Source organism: Trachypithecus francoisi, unplaced genomic scaffold, assembly GCF_009764315.1.
Source record: "Trachypithecus francoisi isolate TF-2019V2 unplaced genomic scaffold, Tfra_2.0 Lachesis_group1, whole genome shotgun sequence".
NCBI lineage: Eukaryota > Metazoa > Chordata > Mammalia > Primates > Cercopithecidae > Trachypithecus > Trachypithecus francoisi.
In genome coordinates, this window is record NW_022681454.1 from 150,086,357 (window position 1) to 150,109,673 (window position 23,317).

The following is a 23,317-nucleotide window of genomic DNA, read 5'->3' on the forward strand; positions in this document are numbered from 1 at the left end:
ATGATGCTTTCTCTCTGCTTTTTTCAATACCCAGCATGGCTCTGATTATTTCAAAGGGTACTATGAAAAATTTCAAAAGCTATTCAAAATAAAATTATTTTTAACTAATTTCAATGGAAAAGTTTAACATCTTTTTAAAGAAAATATGGAACACTTCACAAATCTGCATGCCATTCTTGCTCAGGGACAATATTTTCTGTATCATTCAAATTTTAGTGCTGCCAAAGTGAGCACTCTTACCATTTTTACTAGTTACACACATACACACACTCTCTCTAGAGAAGTGTTAAACTTACATCACTGATTTATCAGATAAGGCAGAAAACTTGAAATCTGACCTTTCTGATTCATTGATTTTACTGAATGACCTTGGGCCAGTCATTTAAACCCTGAGCCTTGGATTTGATTAAGACAGACAAGTCCATTCCTCCCCTCGTCTGATGTCATAGGGATGTGGTTAAGAAAACAGACAGGCTCCCAACATTTTGAGCCCCCGAGAGATGAGCTACTTTAGAGAAACACTCTATGGAAAGTCTAGCAGATAATGGTGGCTGATTGGATGTCATACCTACACGTTTAACTATGCAGTGAGTTCTGTCTGAATGTGTCACTCTTGTATAGCAGGTGTTTCACAAGGTTCTATATGTTATTTTATTTTATCATTTTATTTTGAGTCAGAGTCTCATTCTGTCACCCAGGCTGGAGTGCAGGGGCATGATAACGGCTCATTGCAGCCTTGACCTCCCGAGCTCAAGCAATCCTCCCACCTCAGCCTCCTGAGCAGCTGGGACTATATATGTGTGCTACCATGCCTGGCTAATTTTTTTTTTTTTGAGACAGAGTCTCGCTCTGTCACCAGGCTGGAGTGCAGTGGCACGATCTCTGCTCACTGCAATCTCCGCCTCCCAGGTTCAAGTGATTCTCCTGCCTCAGCCTCCTGAGTAGCTGGGACCACAGGTGCGTGCCACCATGCCCAGCTAATTTTTATATTTTTGGTAGCGATGGGGTTTTACCACGTTGACCAGGATAGTCTCAATCTCTCGACCTCGGTATCTGCCCGCCTCGGCCTCCCAAAGTGCTGGAATTACAGGTGTGAGCCACTGCTCCCAACCTTTTTTTTTGTATTTTTTTGTAGAGATGGGGATTCACCATGTTGCCCAAGCTGCTCTTGAACTCCTGGGCTCAAGTGATCTGTTCACCCGAACTCCCGAAGTGCTGGGATTACAGGCGTGAGAGATGGCACCCAGCCTGTTTTTAAAACCATACTCTTTAATGAACTTATCTAAAAGGTACAGAGTTGGAAAATGGGTGTGTCGTGGTTGTAACTATACTCATATATATAAACAGAATTTTCTTGGCTTTCTTTTTTTTTTTTTTTTTTTTTAGGCTAGTCAAGTGAAGCAGTGGGGGTGTAGAAGGAGCAACAAAATCTGTAACTGGTTGTGATCAGTTATCTGTAAACACCACTGCACTTGGACCAGCCAGCAGCTGAATTTTCCTGATAAAAGTTGATACGCTTTTTAAAAATTTAGTGACTTGGTAGGAAGGAGAACTATTATTTATATTTGGAAAAGAATGTTTTCTTTAGAAAGTATAGAAGTGTTGCTTCTGTAAATATGGAGTATTTCCAAGCTTTAAAAACAGGCACCAGGCCAAGTTAAAGTGTCATATGTAAACCAAGCTTCTGTAGTGCAGCCTTTTTAAAACACAAGGTCCAAGGGCAGTGTTGTGGTTTAAGTAGTGAAAAGGCCATGGCTTTTAGAGATATATACTCCTTGAGTTTGCATTCTGGTGAACTTCTTGACTGAGCCTCTGTTTTGTTTCTTTTAATCTGTAGAATAAGAATAATAGTATGACCCCTCATGCCTGTAATCCCAGCACTTTGGGAGGCTGAGGCGGGTGGATCACGAGGTCAGGAGATCGAGATCATCCTAGCTAACACAGCGAAACCCCGTCTCTACTAAAAAATACAAAAAATTAGCCGGGTGTGGTGGCGGGCGCCTGTAGTCCCAGCTACTGGGAAGGCTGAGGCAGGAGAATGGCGTGAACCCGGGAGGCGGAGCTTGCAGTGGGCCAAGATCGCACCACTGCACTCCAGCCTGGGTGACAAAGCGAGACTCCATCTCAAAAAATAATAATAACAAATAATAAAGAATAGTATGACCTCCTGCCTAGGGTCATATTAAATATTAAAACTCTTTTCTTTCTTTTTTCCCCTTTATTTCCTTCCTTCCTTCTTTCTCTCTCTTTTTCTTTTCCTTCCTTTTTTCTTTCTTTTCTTTCTTCCCTTCCTTTCTTTTGTAACCACCCAACTTTCTTTTGCCTGCTGACTAGACAGAGCCAATTTATCAAGACAGGGAATTGCAATGGAGAAAGAGTAATTCACTCAGAGCCAGCTGTGCAGGAGACCAGAGTTTTATTATTACTCAAACCAGTTGGATCAGAGTTTTTAAAGATAATTTAGCAGGTAGGGGCTGGGAAAGTGGGGAGTGCTGATTGGTCAGGTTGGAGACGGAATCATAGAGGAGTCAAAGTGGGGTCTTCTTGCTGTCTTCTGTTCCTGGGTGGGATCACAGAGCTGGTTGAGCCAGATTACCGGTATGGGTGGTGTCAGTTGATCCACTGAGTGCAGGCTCTGCAAAACATCTCAAGCACTGATCTTTGGTTTTACAATAGTGTTGTTATCCCGAAGAGCAATTTTGGGAGGTTCAGACTCTTGCAGCCAGAGGCTGCACGATCCCTAAACCTTAATTTCTTTTTTTTTTTTTTTTTTGAGGCGGAGTCTCGCTCTGTCGCCCAGACTGGAGTGCAGTGGCGCAATCTCGGCTCACTGCAAGCTCCGCCTCCCGGGTTCACGCCATTCTCCTGCCTCAGCCTCCCGAGTAGCTGGGACTACAGGCGCCCGCCACCTCGCCCGGCTAGTTTTTTATATTTTTAGTAGAGACGGGGTTTCACCGTGTTAGCCAGGATGATCTCGATCTCCTGACCTCGTAATCCGCCCGTCTCGGCCTCCCAAAGTGCTGGAATTACAGGCTTGAGCCACCGCGCCCGGCCCTTAATTTCTAATCTTGTAGCTAATTTGTTAGTCCTACAAAGGCAGACTGGTCCTCAGGCAAGAAAGGGTCTTTTTGGAAAAGGGCTATTATCAATTTTGTTTCAGAGTCAAACTATAAACTCAATTCCTTCCCAAAGTTAGTTTAACCTATGCCCAGGAATGAACAAGGACAGTTTAAAGGTTAGAAGCAAGATGGAGTCAGTTAGGTCTGATCTCTTTCACTGCCGTAATTTTCTCAGTTATAGTTTTTGCAAAGGCAGTTTCACTTTCTCTCTCTTTTATTTTCTTTTTGTTAAAGAGTATTTCCATAGGAAATTAGAGGGCTCTGGACGCCTTACCAAATATTTAGAAGATGAAGAGGTAAATTTTAGCTCAGCCTTCGTTTATGCCTTTGGTGTAGAAGCCAGAAATTCTTTAAGGTGGTAAAAGAAGCTGTGTTTTGTGTTGTAACTTTTTCCTCTCTTGTGCTCTCAAACTCTCTGCTGTCTTCTCTTTCTCTGTTGCCCTCTTCTGATTCTCCTTTCCTGGCATGATCCCTAACATTTTGAAACCTTCTCTGAATTAATTAACTTCACCAGGTCTTTCAAATGCCCAGACATGAATACCAACAGATATTTCTTTTAAATTATAGGGAACACCTCTAGCCTTGTCCCTGCCCCATAGCAAATATATTTTAGTTTCAAATCTATAAACCTTTAGTCCTAAAGAAAACACTCTGAACCATATACAAAGTTTTAATTAAAATTCCAATTATCACCCCCATGCATATGAATAGCATGTAGGGGAGGAAAAACTTTTATTCTGCCCTCCTAGAGTAGGTACCTAGGGTCTATAAATTAAAGTGACGAAAGACAGATTAACAGGAGAAAAAGGCATATACTTTTTTGATACTATTTTTAATTTTACATTGTCAAGGGCTTCACAACCTCCTCTTTGGGTTTTACATACCATTTGGACAAAGGACAATATATTGTGGAGAACTGCCTAGACAAAAGAAAGAGGGGTTTGGACTCCTGGGGCAGTAAATTGTCGGAAGGTATGGTAGATAAGGTTTGTTTAGTAAGATCATTTTGCAAGATCATCTCCATGCAGTCTTCAGTGTTTAAGAGACTTCTTTTCCTGGCTCCGGAGAGAGAGGCACCTTTACAAATGGAAATTTCCTTTACAAAAGAGAAGTTTATGCCCTGCTTTTAGGCAGATGGGGAAGGGCAGAGAGGTCCTCTTCTGTCTGTTCTTTCTATATAGCTTTCAGATCAAAATAATCCTTATATCAAAGTGACATAGTCCAACCTCTTCAACTACAATAGTTGGAAAAACATATTCAATTTTAATAAGAATATAAAATGTAAATATATGTTTAAATATAGTCATGGCTAAAGGCATAAGCAGACATAGCTATATAAAGTACTTATCCCCTTAGTCACCACTGCTTTGAAACCCAGTGAGCATACCTCTTTGTACAACACGCCATCTTTTAATTTGTTTTGTTTGCGTGGCGAACATGTGAGGATTTTATTGATTTACAAAACAAACAACAGGGAGCCCACTGTACTCGTATAGCAATAAGGGTTGGCTTATTGGTCATTTTGAGGTCACTGACGTTGACTTCTACCTTAATTAATAACACAGTGCTTACAGTGAAAGAGCCAGTAATTGACTTGTACCTACAGATCATTATATATTTTTCTGTTTTGATTTTCTGTCTGACAGCAGCAGCGTGCAGGGTCAAAGACAGCCGGCCCCCCATGTCAGTGGTCTAGGATGGCCAGTGAAGGCACCAACATCCCAAGTCCTGTGGTGCGCCAGATTGACAAGCAGTTTCTGATTTGCAGTATATGCCTGGAACGGTACAAGAATCCCAAGGTTCTCCCCTGTCTGCACACTTTCTGCGAGAGGTAAGCCTCCTTTGTGCTTAGAGAAGGGAGTTTCACAGGCTGACCTCCTACAACCTACTGCAAGATTCTTTCCCAGAATTCTACAGTTACCTTTGAGAGAAAACTAATCTCTTGTGCCTTTGCCAGACATTGAAAAACAGAATCATGAGTTGCAAATAATTTACTTTATTTCAAACTATTATAAGTGAGAGAAAGCAATCTAGTAACTACTGATTCATTTACACAAGAGATGGAGCATTAAATAAGAATGTTAAGTTGAAAAATCTTTTAAAACTTCCCTTTGTTCTTTGTGAAACAGTTTTTGTCCACAGCAGATCCCTATAGAGGGTCTTTGAGAGTCAATTAAAAAAATCTATTGTTTCCTCCCATATAACAAATCAGATAGAACATCTGCATATATGAGTGGTTACTTCAAAGGGTATAGCTTATTTTCCAAAGATTCTTCAGACACATACTAATGTCACATTTGAACGCTATGATGTTTTAGATAAAGAAAAAATATATATATATTAAATAAATTACCTGACTATGTAATTTGCTATATGTGAAAACAGACTTCCTTATTTATCTTCTTGATAGAGTATTTGTTTTTGGAGAGGGGCATTAATCAGTTATCAAAATATACTTTTACCCCATGTTTAACTTACCATGTAAGTATAAGTTTGTTAGTAATTAGTTTATCTTACTTATAAATATTTCCCTAGTGAAGTTATATAACTTTCTTAAAAATAAATATGGTAATTATGTTTTATAGCATTTTGTTAAATACATTTTTATCATTATTTAATATACATACTGAAAATACTTTACTTCCTATGATAGAACTGGAAATCAGTATTTCAAATGGCTTCAAATCTATGCTGGTTACACAAATATCTGATTTAACATGTCTTTATTATCTGACTGACCATTTTTTGAGTTGATTTACTTTGCAAGGTTCAATTGCAAAAGAATAACCATATCCTTCATGGTGGTGATGGATGGAAGGAGAAGGTAGATTTGTTACTAGCAGTTGTGGCTTTTTGTTTGTTTGGGGTTGTGTGGGGTTTTGTGTGTGTGCGTGTGCTTGTGTATATGGGTTTTCGTTTGTTTTAGTGGTGGTATATAGAGCACTTTTTATTTTATTCATGTTATACTTTGGCTTAAGTGCTTAGTAATTCATATTCCAAAATAATTAGAGCGTGATTCCTCCATCCCCTTAATGGGTACACCTAAAACATGAATACCAGGTAATCGTTCATGTGTCCCTGGGCACACATGATAAGATGGTTTCCTGACGTACGGCAGTCAGCATAGCTTGGCAGACACTGTCTATAGAAGTGCGTTCAGAGCCACTCAGTCTGAGCTTGGCAGAATTGCCCCATATCCCAGGATTCAGTGTCCAGCCTATCTATTGTTTGGGTCCTACTTCCTCACCCTGACAGGTGAGAAGCAACACTTTGGCTGCCCTAGGTCTGCCCCTGCTATCTTCTTCAGGGTTCTAGCCCAACCTACTCCCACTCTCCATCCAATAGCTAGTGGTGGAGATTTGTGAGATCCTGCTACAGCAAGTCCTTACAGAATGCTCTGTGTTAAAATTGTTCCAGCCTCATGCATGTTGAGATGATTTCCTCTTCTTTTATTTTTTATTTTATTTAGTAATTATTTATTTATTTATTTTGAGACAGGATCTCACTCTGTCAGCCAGTCTAGAGTGCAGTGCAGAATCACAGTTCACTGCAGCCTCAATTTCCCAGGCTCCAGAGATCTTCCCACCTCACCTTCTTGAGTAGTTGGGACCACAGGTGCACACCACCATGCCTGACTATAGAGACAGGGCTTCTCCATGTTGCCCAGGCTGGTCTCAAACTCTTGAGCTCAAGCAATCCAACTGCCTCGGCCTCACAAAGTGTTGGGCTTATAGGTGTGAGCCACTGCGTCCAGCCGAGAAGATTTCTGTTTGAAGGTGTTGAAAGTGCTGGCGACTTTCCTTAAAATTTTTTTTTTTTTTTTTTTTTTTTTTTTTTTTTGAGACGGAGTCTTGCTGTGTTGCCCGGGCTGGAGTGCAGTGGCCGGATCTCAGCTCACTGCAAGCTCCGTCTCCCGGATTCACGCCATTCTCCTGCCTCAGCCTCCCGAGTAGCTGGGACTACAGGCGCCCACTACCTCGCCCGGCTAGTTTTTTGTATTTTTTAGTAGAGACGGGGTTTCACCGTGTTAGCCAGGATGGTCTCGATCTCCTGACCTTGTGATCCGCCCGTCTCGGCCTCCCAAAGTGCTGGGATTACAGGCTTGAGCCACCGCTCCCGGCCTTTCCTTAAAATTTTTGAGACAGAGTCTTGCTCTGTCACCAGGCCGGAGTGCAGTGGCACGATCTCAGCTCACCGCAACTTCCACCTCCTGGGTTCAAGTGATTCTCCTGCCTCAGCCTTCGAGTAGCTGGGACTACAGGCATGCGCAACCATGCCCAGCTAATTTTTGTATTTTTAGTAGATACAGGGTTTAACTATGTTGGCCAGGATGGTCTCGATCTCTTGACCTCATGATCTGCCCACGTCGGCCTCCCAAAGTGCAAGGATTACAGGAATGAGTCACTGCGCCCGGTGGGGAAATTTTTGTTTATGCTGAGACAAAACTTTACAGCTTGTCTCACTGTCGGGAGATTGAGCTTTAGGACCCCCATGTTCAGCCTCTGCTGGACATTCACACTGGCTACTCAGTGAGCACCTTACAGTCACTCTTTTATCCCACATCTTCCAAAACAGCATCAACGGGCTTGAAGGAGAGCAAAGCCAGACACAGCTGCTGGCCCTTTGGAACTCACAGCCTAGTGGAGGAGCCAGTCATTAACCCCCTAATTGCTCAGACTAATGTGAAATTAAACCAGTGACAGGTGCTGTACACGAGAAGTACACAGGAAACAATATAATAGAGGAATTTGGCCAGGCACAGTGGCTTAAGCCTGTAATCCCAGCACTTTGGGAGGCCGAGACGGGTGGATCATGAGGTCAGGAGATCGAGACCATCCTGGCTAACCTGGTGAAACCCTGTCTCTACTAAAAAAAAATACAAAAAAACTAGCCGGGCAAGGTGGCGGGTGCCTGTAGTCCCAGCTACTCAGGAGGCTGAGGCAGGAGAATGGCGTGAACCCAGCAGGCAGAGCTTGCAGTGAGCTGAGATCCGGCCACTGCACTCCAGCCTGGGCGACAGAGCGAGACTCCGTCTCAAAAAAAAAAAAGAGTAATAGAGGAATTTGCCCTAATCAGGGAAGGCTTCCTTGCAGAAGTGATGATCATGCAGAAACCCCAATGATGAGTAAAAATTAAGCAAAGGGGAGTGAATAGCATTTGAGGTATGTGCAAAGGTGCTATAGTGGGAGGTTGCGTGAGTGAGAGGTGCTACAGTGAGAGGGTTATTCAACACTGGGGAAGAACTTAAATAAGCCCACTGTGGCTGGTATGCAGCAAATGAGGGGAAGACACAGAAAATATGCAGGTTGTAGGCCATATGAGATGTGTAATCTGTGTTACCATGTACGTATTTTTGTCTTTGTTGTAAGAGCAGTGGAAGTGGAAACCATGGCAGGGCTTTCATCTCAGATGGTGTGGGAGGGAGATTTAAATGACTAACTTTGAATTTTGAGAAGGTCACTCTGGTTGCAATGTGGAGAAGTGTTAGAGGGTACAAGGATGGTAATATAGCAGGGGATGAAGAGAACTGGAGAAGTTAGAAAGATATGTAGGCATTGACATGCTTTGGTGGTGGGTTGGATATGGAAAATGAAGAACAGTAAGGGAGTTACTGTTTTAAGAATGACTCCTAGTTTCTGGTTTGTTTAAATAAATGGATGGAGGTGCTATTCATCAAGAATGGGAGAGGATACAGTCTGGGAGCAGATCTTGGGTTTGGTTTTGTTCATGTTGAGTTTTAGGACCTGCAAGACATCTAAGAAAAGATGTCAAGAAGTCAGCTAATGGGGCTCAAAGGAGATGTCTGTGGGAAGAAATATAATTGTGGGAGCCTCATGCTTGTAGCCACACATGTGATGTGAATATAATATTCCAGAAAGAGAAGAGGTCTCATGATGAATGGAAACTTGATTAACTCAAAACTGTACTGACTCAGAAAAGATAGAGCAGACAGGAGAACCTTGTGAGTGTGGCGTCATAAAGTCAAGGGAAGAGAAATTTTTCAATAAAAAGGAAGGTGAGCAGAGCAATAGTCAAGCTTAATGATACTTCCCAGAAATCTAGTAAGATGAAATTGAAAAACATCTGCTGGATTCAGGCGTCATTAATGACCTTAGCAAAAGCTGTTCATGTCTGGTATTGGTTCAGGGCTAGCTAACTCTGTGACATAGAGAAGATCAATGAATGTCTTTGATGTCAGGTCTATTCATCTGCAAAATAAGGGGAATGGGGCTAGGTTGGTGTGTTTTGAATTGTTTGGCTAGGTACTGGAAAAATTGTACAGTCTGATTATTGAAAGCTTAAGATTATGGTGCCAAACTGCCTGTGTTTGAATTCGTACTCTGCCCCCGGCCAGCTAAGTATCTTGGACAAGTACCCCGGCCTGTCTCTGTCTGTTTCATCATGTGTCTCAAGGAATCGTAACAGTAATGACCTCATAGGCTCTTTGGAAGTACTTTGAATTCAATGAGCAGCATTGGAAGTACTTTGAATTCAATGAGTCATTATTAGTGACACACTTCTTTAACTAAATGAGTTAAGTTGATACCTGTTGAGTAGAGACAAGGAGAAGAGATGGTGTGGCTCTGACTCTGGGTGTCCCATCCTTGCTTCAAGGAAATCTTTCCACTTTGATGTGTTTTTCATATCTCATTATGATTTTGTATGTAAGAAGAATTTCATTGCTAACAAAAATATTTGATGTGTTTCTTCCATTTTCAAAGTCCATACATTTGTGAGCCCACTGCTAGATATTGTGAGCCAGTGCTTCTCAAACTTTAACATGTATGCAAATCACATGGGGAGCTGACTCAGCCAGTGTCCGATGGGGTCTAAGATTCTGCATTTTTACCAAATGCATCCCCCAGGGAGGCTGAGGATGCTCATCCCTGGACCACACTTTATGTGCCAAGGCTCTGGAAAACACTACAAAGGCCAATGACATTTTTTTTTTTTCCTTGAGCATAATCATTTGCCTGATTAGTGTGAGTACAGCTTACCTGTTGGTTTCTGAAATATTATTTTTCTAGTAAAGGAGACTGGGATGGGAGTTTCTGCCAAATACCTTGTGTAGTCACTGAGAACATGTATCTGTGAGAAGTGGTGGTTTTGCACTGTGCTAAGTGTCCCTCCACCTCTACTTCTGCAACAGGTGCCTGCAGAACTACATTCCCGCCCACAGTTTAACCCTCTCCTGCCCAGTGTGCCGCCAGACCTCCATCCTGCCCGAGAAAGGGGTGGCTGCGCTCCAGAACAATTTCTTCATCACGAACCTGATGGACGTGCTGCAGCGAACTCCAGGCAGCAACGCTGAGGAGTCTTCCATCCTGGAGACAGTCACTGCTGTGGCTGCGGGAAAGCCTCTCTCTTGCCCAAACCACGATGGGAATGTAAGTGGTCAGATGGCAGATACTGCCCGGGAGCATGACTACTGTGGCCTTGGGGAGGCTTTGGGCACATCAGAGATTACACATTGAAACAGAACTCCATCTGGAAAAACGAGTAATTAAAAAAGATTTTACCAGCCCTCAGACAACTTTACCTGCTCCCTTTCTTTGACCAGAACTATTTAAATAACAAAATCAATCTCCACTGTGTCTCCTTCACACATATTGTTGGTATCCCCAGGAGAGCAAACCAGTAGCTATTTGCAAGCTGGGCATACTTTGACCTACATAAACATCTGTGTAATAAATTATGGATACAGATTTAACAATGGATAAGTTCTGCAAGTTGCGAATGATTATTAAAATGTTAATTAGAGTTCTTTATTTTTCTTGGGAGGGATATTTTCTCATGCTACATGAGACCTTATTCCTTATTAATAGATAGAATTTGAAGCTATGTGAATCCCTGGTAGTAGATTATAGATTATGAATTCCAAACATATTTCCTGCTACTAGTGAGTACAATAACAGTTAGAAGCTCAGGAGGACCTGTGTGTACCTTCAAGTAACTGATTCACAATAGCTATGTAACCTGAAGAGGCAGAATTGTGTAGTGTCTAAGGACATTGGCTTTGGAGTCAGGCTGCCTAATTCAAATCCTGCCCTTAAACTTATTCCCTGTGCCAGCTTTGGCAAGTTTATTAAACTCTCTGTGTCTCATTTCCTTATCAGTTAAAAAAAAGTAATAATAGTATTTACAATATAGAATATTGGAAGAATTAAATTTTCAAGTCATGTAAATCATATAGTAACATCTTGATAAATATCAACTTTAAAATTTTTTAATTAATGACTTTATATTCAGCTCATTTGTATATTGGTCACTTCAAAAGTATTTGAAACTGCTTAAAACAGAAGGCCCAGGTATAATAAAACCACTAAGACAAGCAAGCAGTCGTTAGAGCAAAGCAATTCTTATTAGCCACACTACTGTTTATTTACCTCATCTCCCAGCATTCTCTCTGCACGCTGTGCTGGAGCCTCATCAGCCTCCTAGAACCTGCCAAATGGTTTCCCTCCTCAGGGCCTGGCTGTTCTGTTCCTTCTGCCTGGGTTGCTCTTTGTTCCGTCTTTATGTGGCAAGCTCATTCTCTTCCTTGAAGTCTCACTGCAAATTTCTCCTGCACACAGCAGTCTTTTCCACCTGTACCATCTAACACATGTCGCCTCTTATAGCTGGTTGCCCTCCATCATGTCCCTTCTTTCTTTCCTCCCTGGTGCTCACTGTAGTCTGCCTGCCATCAACTGTGTATTTGTGTACTTATTAGTCCTGGCTTTCCCTCTAGAATGTGAGCTCGGGGAGGGCAAGGACCTGTCATTAGACCCCTAGCACTGAGCGCAGTGTCTTATACATAGAAGTCAATACATATTTGTTAAACAAATTTGCCAGACACCGTATTTGGCTCCTTAAACCCCCCTCTGCAACGTAGTTGTTAGTTACTTTCACTTTATAGATGAAGAAACTGAGGCTGGAACAGTTTAAGTCACAAAGCTTGCTGGGCATATCGTAAAAGCTAGCCCTGGAGGAAACAGCATCCTCAGCTTTCTGGTAGCCAAAACAAGAGAAGGATACCTGTAACGATTTAATTGAAAGCACACCAGGCTATTAATAACTATCAGTTTTCCATGCATTGTACACCAAGGGAAATTGATCGTGTAAATTTTGTAAAAAGAACTTTTAAATGCTGCCTTTGAAAGCAGTTTGAGTATTTTCCTCATGACCGCTTCTCACACTGGTACTTAGTGAATGCTGAGGCTGTCTTTGCCTGGAGCTTGCACTGTAAGTACTAGTTCTGGGAAGGTATTTCTATCAGGTGTAAGAGTGCGCCTTAAAATGAGACTTTCGGGAGACGTGACTTGATAGAGGAGTAAAGTCTTCGAAACATTAGGTTGTTTTGTTTTTTATGGGTTTTTCAGTTTTTGTTTCTGAGACGGGGTCTCCATCTGTCATCCAGGCTGCAGCAACACGTTCATGGCTCACTGAAGCCTCATCTTCCTGGCTTAAGCGATGCTCCCACCTCAGTCCCGTCCTCTGCCCCAGTATCTGGGACTACAGCTGCATGCCACCACACCCAGCTAATTTTTGTAGTTTCTGTAGAGACAGGGTTTCACTATGTTGCATAGGCTGGTCTCAAATTCCTGGGCTCAAGTGATTCACCTGCCTTGGCTTCCCAAAGTGCTGAAATTATAGGTGTGTGCCACTGTGCCCGGCCGAGCTAATATTTCTGACTGTCATTATTTCTCATTCTACATGACAGCCCCTTCACATCCCAAATTTACGCCAGTGCCTATAGTAGGTCTCCTGATGTTTCTAAGGGCCAGACATGGTGGCTCATGCCTGTAATTCCAGCACTTTGGGAGGCTGAGGCAAGCCAATTGCTTGAGCCCAGGAGTTTGAGACCAGGCTGGGCAACATGGCAAAACCCCACCTCTACCAAAAATACAAAAATCAGCTGGGCATGAGGGGGGTGCACCTGTAGTCCCAGCTACTTAGAGGCTGAGGTAGGAGGATCCTGTGGGCCCAGATGTTGAGGCTGCAGTGAGCCATGATTGCCAACCTGTCTCAAAAACAAAAATTAAGAAAAAATAAATAAATGTTACCTCCATAAGTAAAGTGAGAATGTCATGAAATTCAGGCAACAGCTTGTAGCTCAAGGAAGCAACTAGAACATGGAGACAGGGGAGGTGAGGATGAGGCACAGGTGGGCCTGAAAAGAAAGATGGGGAGAGATTGGGATGAGCTGTGAATGTCATTAAGAACATGTTTGATGTCAATTTCTTTTTTTTTTTTTTTTTTTGAGACGGAGTCTCGCTCTGTCGCCGGGCTGGAGTGCAGTGGCTGGATCTCAGCTCACTGCAAGCTCCGCCTCCTGGGTTCACGCCATTCTCCTGCCTCAGCCTCCCAAGTAGCTGGGACTACAGGCGCCCGCCACCTCGCCCGGCTAGTTTTTTGTATTTTTAGTAGAGACGGGGTTTCACCATGTCAGCCAGGATGGTCTCGATCTTCTGACCTCGTGATCCGCCCGTCTCGGCCTCCCAAAGTGCTGGGATTACAGGCTTGAGCCACCGCGCCCGGCCTTGATGTCAATTTCTTAAATTGCAAAAGCATCAAAGCCTTCCGAACAGGAGATAGGTACTTTATTGACATTTTGGAGGAATGGGGTGGAAGACACTAAAGGCTGGGAAACCAATTATGAGTTTACTGAATTGTCCAGATGAGAGATAAGAGGTGGAACTAGAATAGCATCAATGGGCCCAGAGAAGAGAGTGTGAATTTCAGAGAAAAGAGTACTCTTTGACTCAAGAATCTGCCTCCCACAAATAAAAAGGCATGTGCTAAAGTCTGTTAAGCTAAGCTATTAAGATCGTGAGAACTTCAGCAACTAAAATTAATCTTATACTAGGTCACAAAGAAAATATCACTATATTTTCCCATTGTGTAAATCAAGTTCCTGCCCTACAATGCACTAGAATTATGTTAGTAACACATGTTTATGGGGAAAAAACAAATCTCCTTTAAAAGTTAGTAATTATTTAATCAGAGAAAATAATAGAAAACTGGACTATTTACAAAATATTGGAAGTGGAAACTTTTTCTATCAAATGTGCAGGGTCAAATCTCTACCCAGGAAATTTTATAGGTTTAAGTATTTTCCTTTTAAAAAGAATTCCAGCCTGGGCAACATAGTGAGTCCTCATCTCTACCAAAAAAATCAAAACATGAGGCCGAGCACGGTGGCTCATACGTGTAATCTCAGCACTTTGGGAGGCCAAGATGGGTGGATCACCTGAGGTCAGGAGTTTAAGACCAGCCTGGCCAACATGTTAAAACCCCGTCTCTACTAAAAATACAAAAATTAGCTGGGTGTGGTGGCACATGCCTGTAGTCACAGCTACTCGGGAGGCTGAGGCAGGAGAATTGTTTCAACCTGGGAGGCAGAGATTGCAGTGAGCCAAGATCATGCCACTGCACTCCAGCATGGGCAACAGAGTGAGACTCTGTCTCAAAAAAAAAAAAAAAAAAAAAAAGGTTGGGGGGTGGGCAGGAGGATTGCTTGAGCCCAGAAGGTCGAGGCAGCAATGAGCTGTGATCGTGCCAAAGTACTCCTGCTTGGGTGACAAAGCAAGACCCTGCCTCTACCCCCACAACCCCCCAAAAAAGAATTCAACTCAAGTTAGGAAAAGAGTAATAAAATAAACATATGGAACATACACAAAGAAAGAAAAGAACAGAAATATCTATACATAGTATAGTCTGTTTATTAAATACATAGTATATATATTTCTGTATTTTAGGAAAAGCTAGAAAGGTCTCCCATTTCATTTGTGATAATTTGTGATATGCTTATAACCCTGATACCAAAACTTAATGAAGATAGAACAAAAAGAAAATCATTAGTAGCTTAATTTATGACACTAGCTGTAAAATTATTAAATAAAATACCCCGGCAAATTCCTTTTTTTTTTGGCTGAGTCTCACTTTGTCACCAAGGCTAGAGTGCAGTGGCACTATCTATCATGGTTCACTGTGACCTCCAACTCCAGGGCTCAAGTGATACCACTGCCTCAGCCTCCAGACTAGCTGGGACTACAGGCGCATGCTACCATGCCTGTCTAATTCTTTAAGTTTTTGTTGAGACAAGGTCTTATGTTGCCCAGGCTGGTTGCAAACTCCTGGCCTCAAGGGATCCTTCCACCTCAAGGGACCTCCCAAAAGTGCTAGGATTACAGGCATGAGCCACTATGTCCAGCCCGCCAGAAAATTCTTTTTTTTTCTTTTTTTTTTTTGAGACAGAGTCTCTCTCTGTTGCCTAGGCTGGAGTGCAGTGGCATGATCTTGGCTCACTGCAAGCTCCACCTCTTGGGTTCACGTCATTCTCCTGCCTCAGCCTCCCGAGTAGCTGGGACTACAGATGCCCGCCACAATGCTTGGCTAAGTTTTTGTATTTTTAGTAGAGACGGGGTTTCACCGTGTTAGCCAGGATGGTCTCAATCTCCTGACCTCGTGATCCGCCTGCCTTGGCCTCCCAAAGTGCTGGGATTACAGGCGTGAGCCACCCGCCCGGCCTGCAAATTCTTAATATGTAAAAACACTTACAAATTAAGAAAAATATGAGCATCATAAAAGAAAATGAGCAAAGAACTCAGAAAATCCACAGAGGATATATAAATGCCTAAAAATCATATATGGAAAAATGTCAAGCTTCACAAATAATCAATTCTTCTCAAATTAACTACACATTTTTTAAAAGGTAGTAACCAGTGCTCTTGAGGGTATGTATGGTGAGACGTTTTCATATGCTGTGGGTGGAAGGGTAAATTGCTCTTCAGAAAGTTTATGTCAATTTGACAAAATATAATGAGTATTTTACACAACCTCTCATTTTTTAATCCAGTAATTCCATCAGTGGAAATATTTCTAAGGAAATAGCTAGAGCGGAGGATAAAGATCAAAAATTGGAAATAATCTAAATGTGCAACATTAGGGGGCAAGAATGCTTGGAAAATTAGCAGCATGTGCCTTAAATAATTCTATTGTTTGATTATAGATTGTAGAAGTTCATTGCTGCTGTTTTGAAACAGAAGTCTTCATTATTCAAGCCAAATGCATGCAATGTTCCAGATAAATTGCTGCAGTTAGTTGCTGTGAGTAGATCTTTAAAAACAATCCAAGCATCTGAAGGTTAATAAAATCAAGTCATTAACAATAAAGCAGGGTGCTACCATCCCCACAGTCTGATGCTGATTAGCAAGGGTGAATGAAAGCCTGTCATCAACTTCAAGTGCTGTGACACTATCTGTCTTCTAATTAAACTGCCATGGTGGCATTGTTCAAATACAAAAGAAAAAGAAGAATAATGGCCAGTGATCTAACAGGTTCTTTGCACTTAAAGCAGACACTTGAGCTCATGCCTCATGGTCCCTGGAACACAAATGATCATTAAACCCTGTTATTGGTTTAACAGGTCTAACAGGTGCTTAGGCACCTGACTATCAATGGTGTCAAAGGTGCAAAGGAGAGGTCCTTGTTAAGACTGCCCTGCCGCTAACAAGTTTCCACTTCCACTAACAAGTTTCCGCTTCCATATCAGGATCAACTGTCAGTGCCCTTAAGAAGCCTCAGGGTTGGCTGCAAGGCCCTGACCCTCCTTTTTGCATGTTAGGAATGCATAGGATCCCTCCAATCTCTTCTGGTGAACAGAAGCGGTAACTATCCATCAACGACAAGCTCATCCTGGCTTTTGGCCTGCCCACCCACCCCAGGCCGCACCAGCATCATCTCACTGGAGGTGGATGAAATGGATGAGCTCAGCAGAATTACAGGCCCCACACAATTAGCTCTCAGCTTGAACCAAAGCTGTCAGAATCCAAGCACAAGCCTTTGAGAATGACTAGCTGTTGATACTTCAAAATCATTTCAGGGCCTTGGCTTCCCAAGACACACTTAAGATATTGAACTAGAAATAATAACCCAGGTCTGCTGCTATCTCTTCAAAGCTGTGATCAATTTTTGTTTGTTCGTTTCTGAAGTAAAATTCAGGCTGGGCTTGGTGGCTCACTTTGGGAGGCCAAGGCAGGAGGATCACTTGAGGCCAGGAGTTTGAGACATGCCTGGGTAACAAAGTGAGACCCTGTCTCTACAAAAGTGAATAAATACATAAATACAAGATAAAAAATAAAATTCACATCACATAAAATTTAATATTTCATCCATTTTGTTTGTTTGTTTGTTTGTTTGTTTTGAGACAGAATCTCACTCTGTCACCCAGACTGGTCTCAAATTCCTGGGCTCAAGCAGTCTGCCTGCCTCAGCTTCCCAGAGTGCTGGGATTACAGGTGTGAGGCACCAAGCCTGGCCTTTTCTTTTGTTTTTGTTTTGTTTTGTTTTTAATGATTTTTATTTTTTTAAATTTTTTTTAGAGACAAAGTCTTATTCTGTCACCCAGACTGGAGTGCAGTGGCATGATCGTGGCTCATGGCAGCCTCAATTGCCCAGTCAAGTGATCCTCCCACTTCAGCCTCCCGAGTAACTGGGACTATAGATGCATGCCACGAACCTAGCTAACTTTTTTTTTTTTTTTTTTTTTTAAGGAGATAGGGTTTTGCTATGTTGCCCAGGCTGGTCTCGAACTCCTAGGCTCAAAGGATTCTCCTGCTTGGACCTCCCAAAGTGCTGGGATTATAGGAGTGAGCCACTGCACCAGATCTCAACCATTTAAAAAAGTACAACTAATGTGGTTTTTAGTATAGTCACAAAGTTGTGCAAATATCAGCACTGTCTTAATTACAGAACATATTCATCACCCCAAAAAGAAAATCCATGCCCATTAAGCAGTCACCTGCTACTGCCTCCTCCCACTAATCCCTAGCAACCATCAGCCTGTATTCTGTCTCTGGGTTTGCCTCTTATGGACATTTGATATAAATGGAATCATACAATATGTGAGTTTTAGAGTCTGGCTTCTATCAATTAGCATGTTTTCAAGTTCATCCATGTTATAGTATTTTAGTACTCTTTTTAATGGCTAAATAATATTCCATTATATAGATATACCATAAGTTACTAATCCATTCATCAGTTGATAGACATTTGAGTTGTTTCCACTTTTTGGCTATTATGAATAATGCTGCTGTGAACATTCATGTACATGTTTTTGTGCAAACATATGCTTTCAATTGTCCTGGGTATGTACCTAAAAGCGGAATTGCTGGACCATATGGTAATTCTATGTTTAATTTTTTAAGGAACCACCAACTGTTTTTTTTTTTAAGACAGAGTCTTGCTCTTTTTCCAGGCTGGAGTGCAGTGGCGGAATCTCGGCTCACTTCAACCTCCACCTCCCAGGTTCAAACAGTTCCCTTGCCTCAGTCTCCCGCGTAGCTGGAACTACAGGTGCATGCCACCACACCCTGCGAATTTTTTATATTTTCAGTAGAGACAGGGTTTCGTCGTCTTGTCCAGGATGGTCTTGATTTCTTTTTTTTTTTTTTTTTTTGAGACAGAGACTTGCTCTGCCACCCAGGCTGGAGTGCAGTGGTGTGATCTCAACTCACTGCAGCCTCTCCTCCTGGGTTCAAGCAATTCTCCTGCCTCAGCCTCCTGAGTAGCTGGGATTATGGGTGCATGCCACCATGCCCAGCTAGTTTTTGTATTTTTTTTTTTTTTTTGAAACAGAGTCTCACTCTGTCCCCCTAGGCTGGAGTGCAGTGGCACAATCTCGGCTCACTGCAACTTCCGCCTCCTGGGTTCATGCCATTCTGCTGCCTCTGCTTCCTGAGTAGCTGGGATTACAGGTGCCCGCCACCACACCTGGCTAATTTTTGTATTTTTAGTAGAGATGGGATTTCACCATGTTAGCCAGGATGGTCTTGATCTCCTGACCTTGTTATCTGCCCACCTCTGCCTCCCAAAGTGCTGGGATTACAGGCATGAGCCACCACGCCTGGCCTTGTATTTTTTTTTTTCTGTAGAGATGGGATTTCACCATGTTGGCCAGGCAGGTCTCAAACTCCTGACCTCAGGTGATCTGCCCACTTTGGCCTCCTGAAGTGTTGGGATTACAGACGTAAGCCATTGCGCCCGGCCTGTTTTTTTTGTTTGTTTGTTTGTTTTGTTTTTTTTGAGACAGAGTCTCACTCTGTCATCCAGGCTGGAGTGCAGTGACATGATCTCGGTTTACTCCAACCTCTGCCTCCTGGGTTCAAGTGATTCTCCTGCCTCAGCCTTCTGAGTAGCTGGGATTACAGGTGCCCATCACCATGCCCATATTTTTAGTAGAAACGGGGTTTCTACCATGTTGGCCAGGCTGGTCTCGAATTCCTGGTCTCAAGTGATCTTCCGAACTTGGCCTCCCAAAGTGCTGGGATGATAGGCATGAGCCACCATGCCTGGCCAGAAACCACCAACTATTTTCACAGTGGCTGCACCAATTTACATTTCCACTAGCAAAGCATAAGTGTCCTAATTTCTCAGCATCTTTACCAACCCTTATTATTTTTGATTTTTTGATTCTAGTGAGTATGCAATGGTATCTTGTGGTTTTGATTTACATTTGCTAAATGATTAACAATACTAATCATATTTTCATGTGCTAATTGACCATTTGTATATCTTCTTTGGAGAAAGTCTATTCAAGTCCTTTGCCCAGTTTTGAATTGGGTTGTTTATCTTTTTGTTATTGAGTTATAGAATTTTTAATATGTTCTGGATTATTATACCCTTATCAGATATGACTAGCAAATATTTTCTCTCATTTTGTGGGATTTCTTTTCACTTTCTTATTAGTGTCCTTTGATTCAGAAATACTTTTAATTTAACAAAGGCTAATTTCTCTATTTTTTCTTTTGTTGCTTGTGCTTTTGGTGTCATAGCTAAGAATCCATTGCTGATTCAAGGTTATGAAGATTCACCCCTGTTTCCTTCTAAGATTTTTATAGTTTTAGCTTACAGTTAGGTCTTTTATGTATCTTGAGTTCATTTTTGTATACGGTTTGAAGGAAGGGTTTAATTTCATTCTTGTACATGTGAATTTCCAGTTACCTCAGCATAATATGTTGAAAATGCTATTTTTCCCGTTGAGTTGTGTTGACACCCTTGTCAAGAATCAATTGACCGTAGATGTATGGGCTTCTTTCTGTACTTTCCATTTTATTCCATTGATCTATATGCCTATTCTTATGCCAGTACTACATTGTTTTGATTACTGTAGCATTATAGTCAGTTTTAAAATTGGTAACTATGAGTCCTCCAATTTTGTTCTTTTTCAAGATTGTTTTGGCTATTTAGTAGTTTTCAGTATTCAAGTCTTGCATTTCCTTGGTTAAATTTATTTCCAACTGGCCGGGCGTGGTGGCTCAAGCCTGTAATCCCAGCACTTTGGGAGGCCGAGACGGGCGGATCACGAGGTCAGGAGATCAAGACCATCCTGGTGAACACGGTGAAACCCCGTCTCTACTAAAAAATACAAAAAAAAAAAAAATAGCCGGGCGAGGTGGCGGGCGTCTGTAGTCCCAGCTACTCGGGAGGCTGAGGCAGGAGAATGGCGTGAACCCGGGAGGCGGAGCTTGCAGTGAGCTGAGATCCGGCCACTGCACTCCAGCCCCGGCGACAGAGCAAGACTCCGTCTCAAAAAAAAAAAAAAAAATTTATTTCCAACTATGTAATACTCTTTTTGATAATATTGTAAATGGATTTTTTTTTTTTTTTTTAAATAGGGACAGATCTCACTATATTGGCCAGCCTGGTCTTGGGGCAAGCAATCCTTCTGCCTCAGCCTCCCAAAGTCCTGGGAATACAGGCATGAGCCACCATGCCTAGCTTGGATTTGTTTTCTTAATTTCACTTTTGGATTATTCATTGTTAGTGTTTAGAAATACAACTGATTATTGTTTGTTAATCTTGTATCCTGCAACTTTGCCGAATTCATTTATTAGCTCTAATTGTGTGAATGTGTGTGTGTGTGTGTGTGTGTGTGTATTCTTTAGGATTTTCTGTATATAAGATCATGTCATCTCTGTACAGAGCAATTCTTAATTCTTCCTTTCCAATTTTGGTGCATTTTATTTCTTTTTCTTGCCTAAATGCCCTGGTCAGCACCTTCAGTACATTGTTGACTAGAAGTGATGAGAGTGAATATCCTCTTGTTCTTGATTAAGTATGATGTTAGCTGTGGGTTTTTTGTAGATGCTCTTTATTAGGAGGAGGAAGTTCCCTTCTATTTCTAGTTTGGCATGAAACGATGTTGGATTTTGTTAAATGCTTTTCCCACATTAATTGAGACAATAATGAGTTTTTTTCTCTCATTCTATTAATGTGATGTATTACATATAGTAATTTGTCTAGGTGATCCACCCTTGCATTCCTGGGATAAATCCCACCTGCTCATGATGTATAATCTTTTAATATACAGCTGGATTCAGTTTGCTAGCATTTTATTAAGAATTTTTTCATCCATATTTATAGGAGTTATTGGTCTGTAATTTTCCTGTGGTATCTTTGGCTTTGGTATCAGGGAAATACTGGCCTAAGAGAATGAGTTAGGAAGTATTACCCCTCAACTTCTTCTATTCTTTTTAAAGAGTTTAAGAAAGATTGGTGTTAGTTCTTCTTAAAATATTTGGTTGAATTCACCAGTGAAACCGTCTGGTCTTGGGCTTTTCTGTGTTGGAAGTGTCCTGATTATTGATTCAATCTCCTTACATATTATAGGTCTATTCAGACTTTGTATTTCTTCATGTCAGTTTTGGTAGTTTGTGTGTTTTTAGGAATTTGTGCATTTCGTCTAAGTTATTCAATGTGTTGGCATAAAACTATCCACAGTATTCTGTTATAATCCTTTTTATTTCTGTGATGTCAGTAGTAGTTTCCCCACCACTTTCCTTCCTGATTTTTGTAATTTGAGTCTTCTCTCTCTCTTCTCCCACACCACCCCTGCTGCACTCCCCCTCCCCGCCCCCCACCACCTCGCTCTCTCTCTCTGGTCAGTCTAACTAAAGTTTTATCAATTTTATAATATCCTTTCTGTCAATTATATACTGTCCAACTTTTGTCTTAAGTCTATTTTGTCTGATATTAGAATAGCCACTCTAGCTCCTTTTTGGTTACAGTTTGCATGAAATATTATTTTCATTCTTTCACTTTCTTTTTTTCTTTTCCTTTCTCTCTCTCTTTTTTTTTTTTTTTTTTGAGACGGAGTTTCGCTCTGTGGCCCAGGCTGGAGTGCAGTGGCCAGATCTCAGCTCACTGCAAGCTCCACCTCCCAGGTTTACGCCATTCTCCTGCCTCAGCCTCCCGAGTAGCTGGGACTACAGGCGCCCGCCACCTCGCCCGGCTAGTTTTTTTTTTGTATTTTTTAGTAGAGACGGGGTTTCACCGTGTTAGCCAGGATGGTCTCGATCTCCTGACCTCGTGATCCGCCCGTCTCGGCCTCCCAAAGTGCTGGGATTACAGGCTTGAGCCACCGCGCCCGGCCTCTCTCTTTTTTTTTTTAAGAGATGGACTTGCTCTGTTTCCCAGGCTGGAGTACAGTGGCATGATCATGTACTGCACTGTACTCATACTCTTGGGTTCAATTGATATTCCTGCCTCAGCCTCCTGAGTAGCCAGGACTACAGGCACATGCCGCTATGCTCAGCTAATTTTTGTGGGTTTTTTTAATAGACAGGGTCTCTCACTATGTTGCTCAAGCTGGTCTTGAACTCCTGGACTCAAGCAATCCTCCTGCCTCTGTCTCCCAAAGTACTGGGATTACAGACATGAGCCACCACATCTGGCCCATCCTGTCACTTTCAACCTATTTGAGTCTCTGGGTCTAAAATTAGTCTCTTATAGAGAGCCTATAGTTGGATTATGTTTTCAATCCAGTCTGCCAGTATCAACCTTTCGATTGGAGAGTTTAATCCATTTAAATTAGTTAACTTAATTACTGAAAAGAAAGGCTTTCTTTCCTTTTGTCATTTACTATTTTTTTTTCTGTATGGCATATCTTTTTGTTCCTCTATTCCTCCATTACTGCCTTCTTTTATGTTTAATAGATATTTTCTGGTATACCATTTTGATTCCCTTCCCATTTATTTTACTATACATATTTTTATTTTTCTGTATTGTTTGCCCTGAGGGTTATAGTTAACATTTTAGCTTATAATGATTTAATTCAAATTAATACCAACATAATTTCAATAGTATGTAAAATCCTTGCTTCTTTTAGCTTATATTTATATGTTATATGCTCATCTACATAGATTTGTAATTAT

General features: G+C 41.7%; 1 protein-coding gene and 1 pseudogene across 5 annotated transcripts in view; one reads left to right on the top strand and one right to left on the bottom strand.

The window, feature by feature from the left end:
• The window catches only part of TRIM2 (tripartite motif containing 2), a 136,808-nt gene that overhangs the window by 63,524 nt on the left and 49,967 nt on the right, over positions 1–23,317 (top strand). For 3 of the 5 annotated variants that reach the window (XM_033215510.1, XM_033215513.1, XM_033215512.1), the window contains exons 2-3: positions 4,766–4,950; positions 10,270–10,507. In XM_033215510.1, coding sequence (XP_033071401.1) covers positions 4,766–4,950; positions 10,270–10,507 — 423 coding nt within the window. The remainder of the gene's footprint in view (positions 1–4,765; positions 4,951–10,269; positions 10,508–23,317) is intronic. The other 2 variants (XM_033215511.1, XM_033215514.1) reach the window with 1 other exon arrangement.
• On the bottom strand, positions 140–234 carry LOC117086481 (annotated as a pseudogene).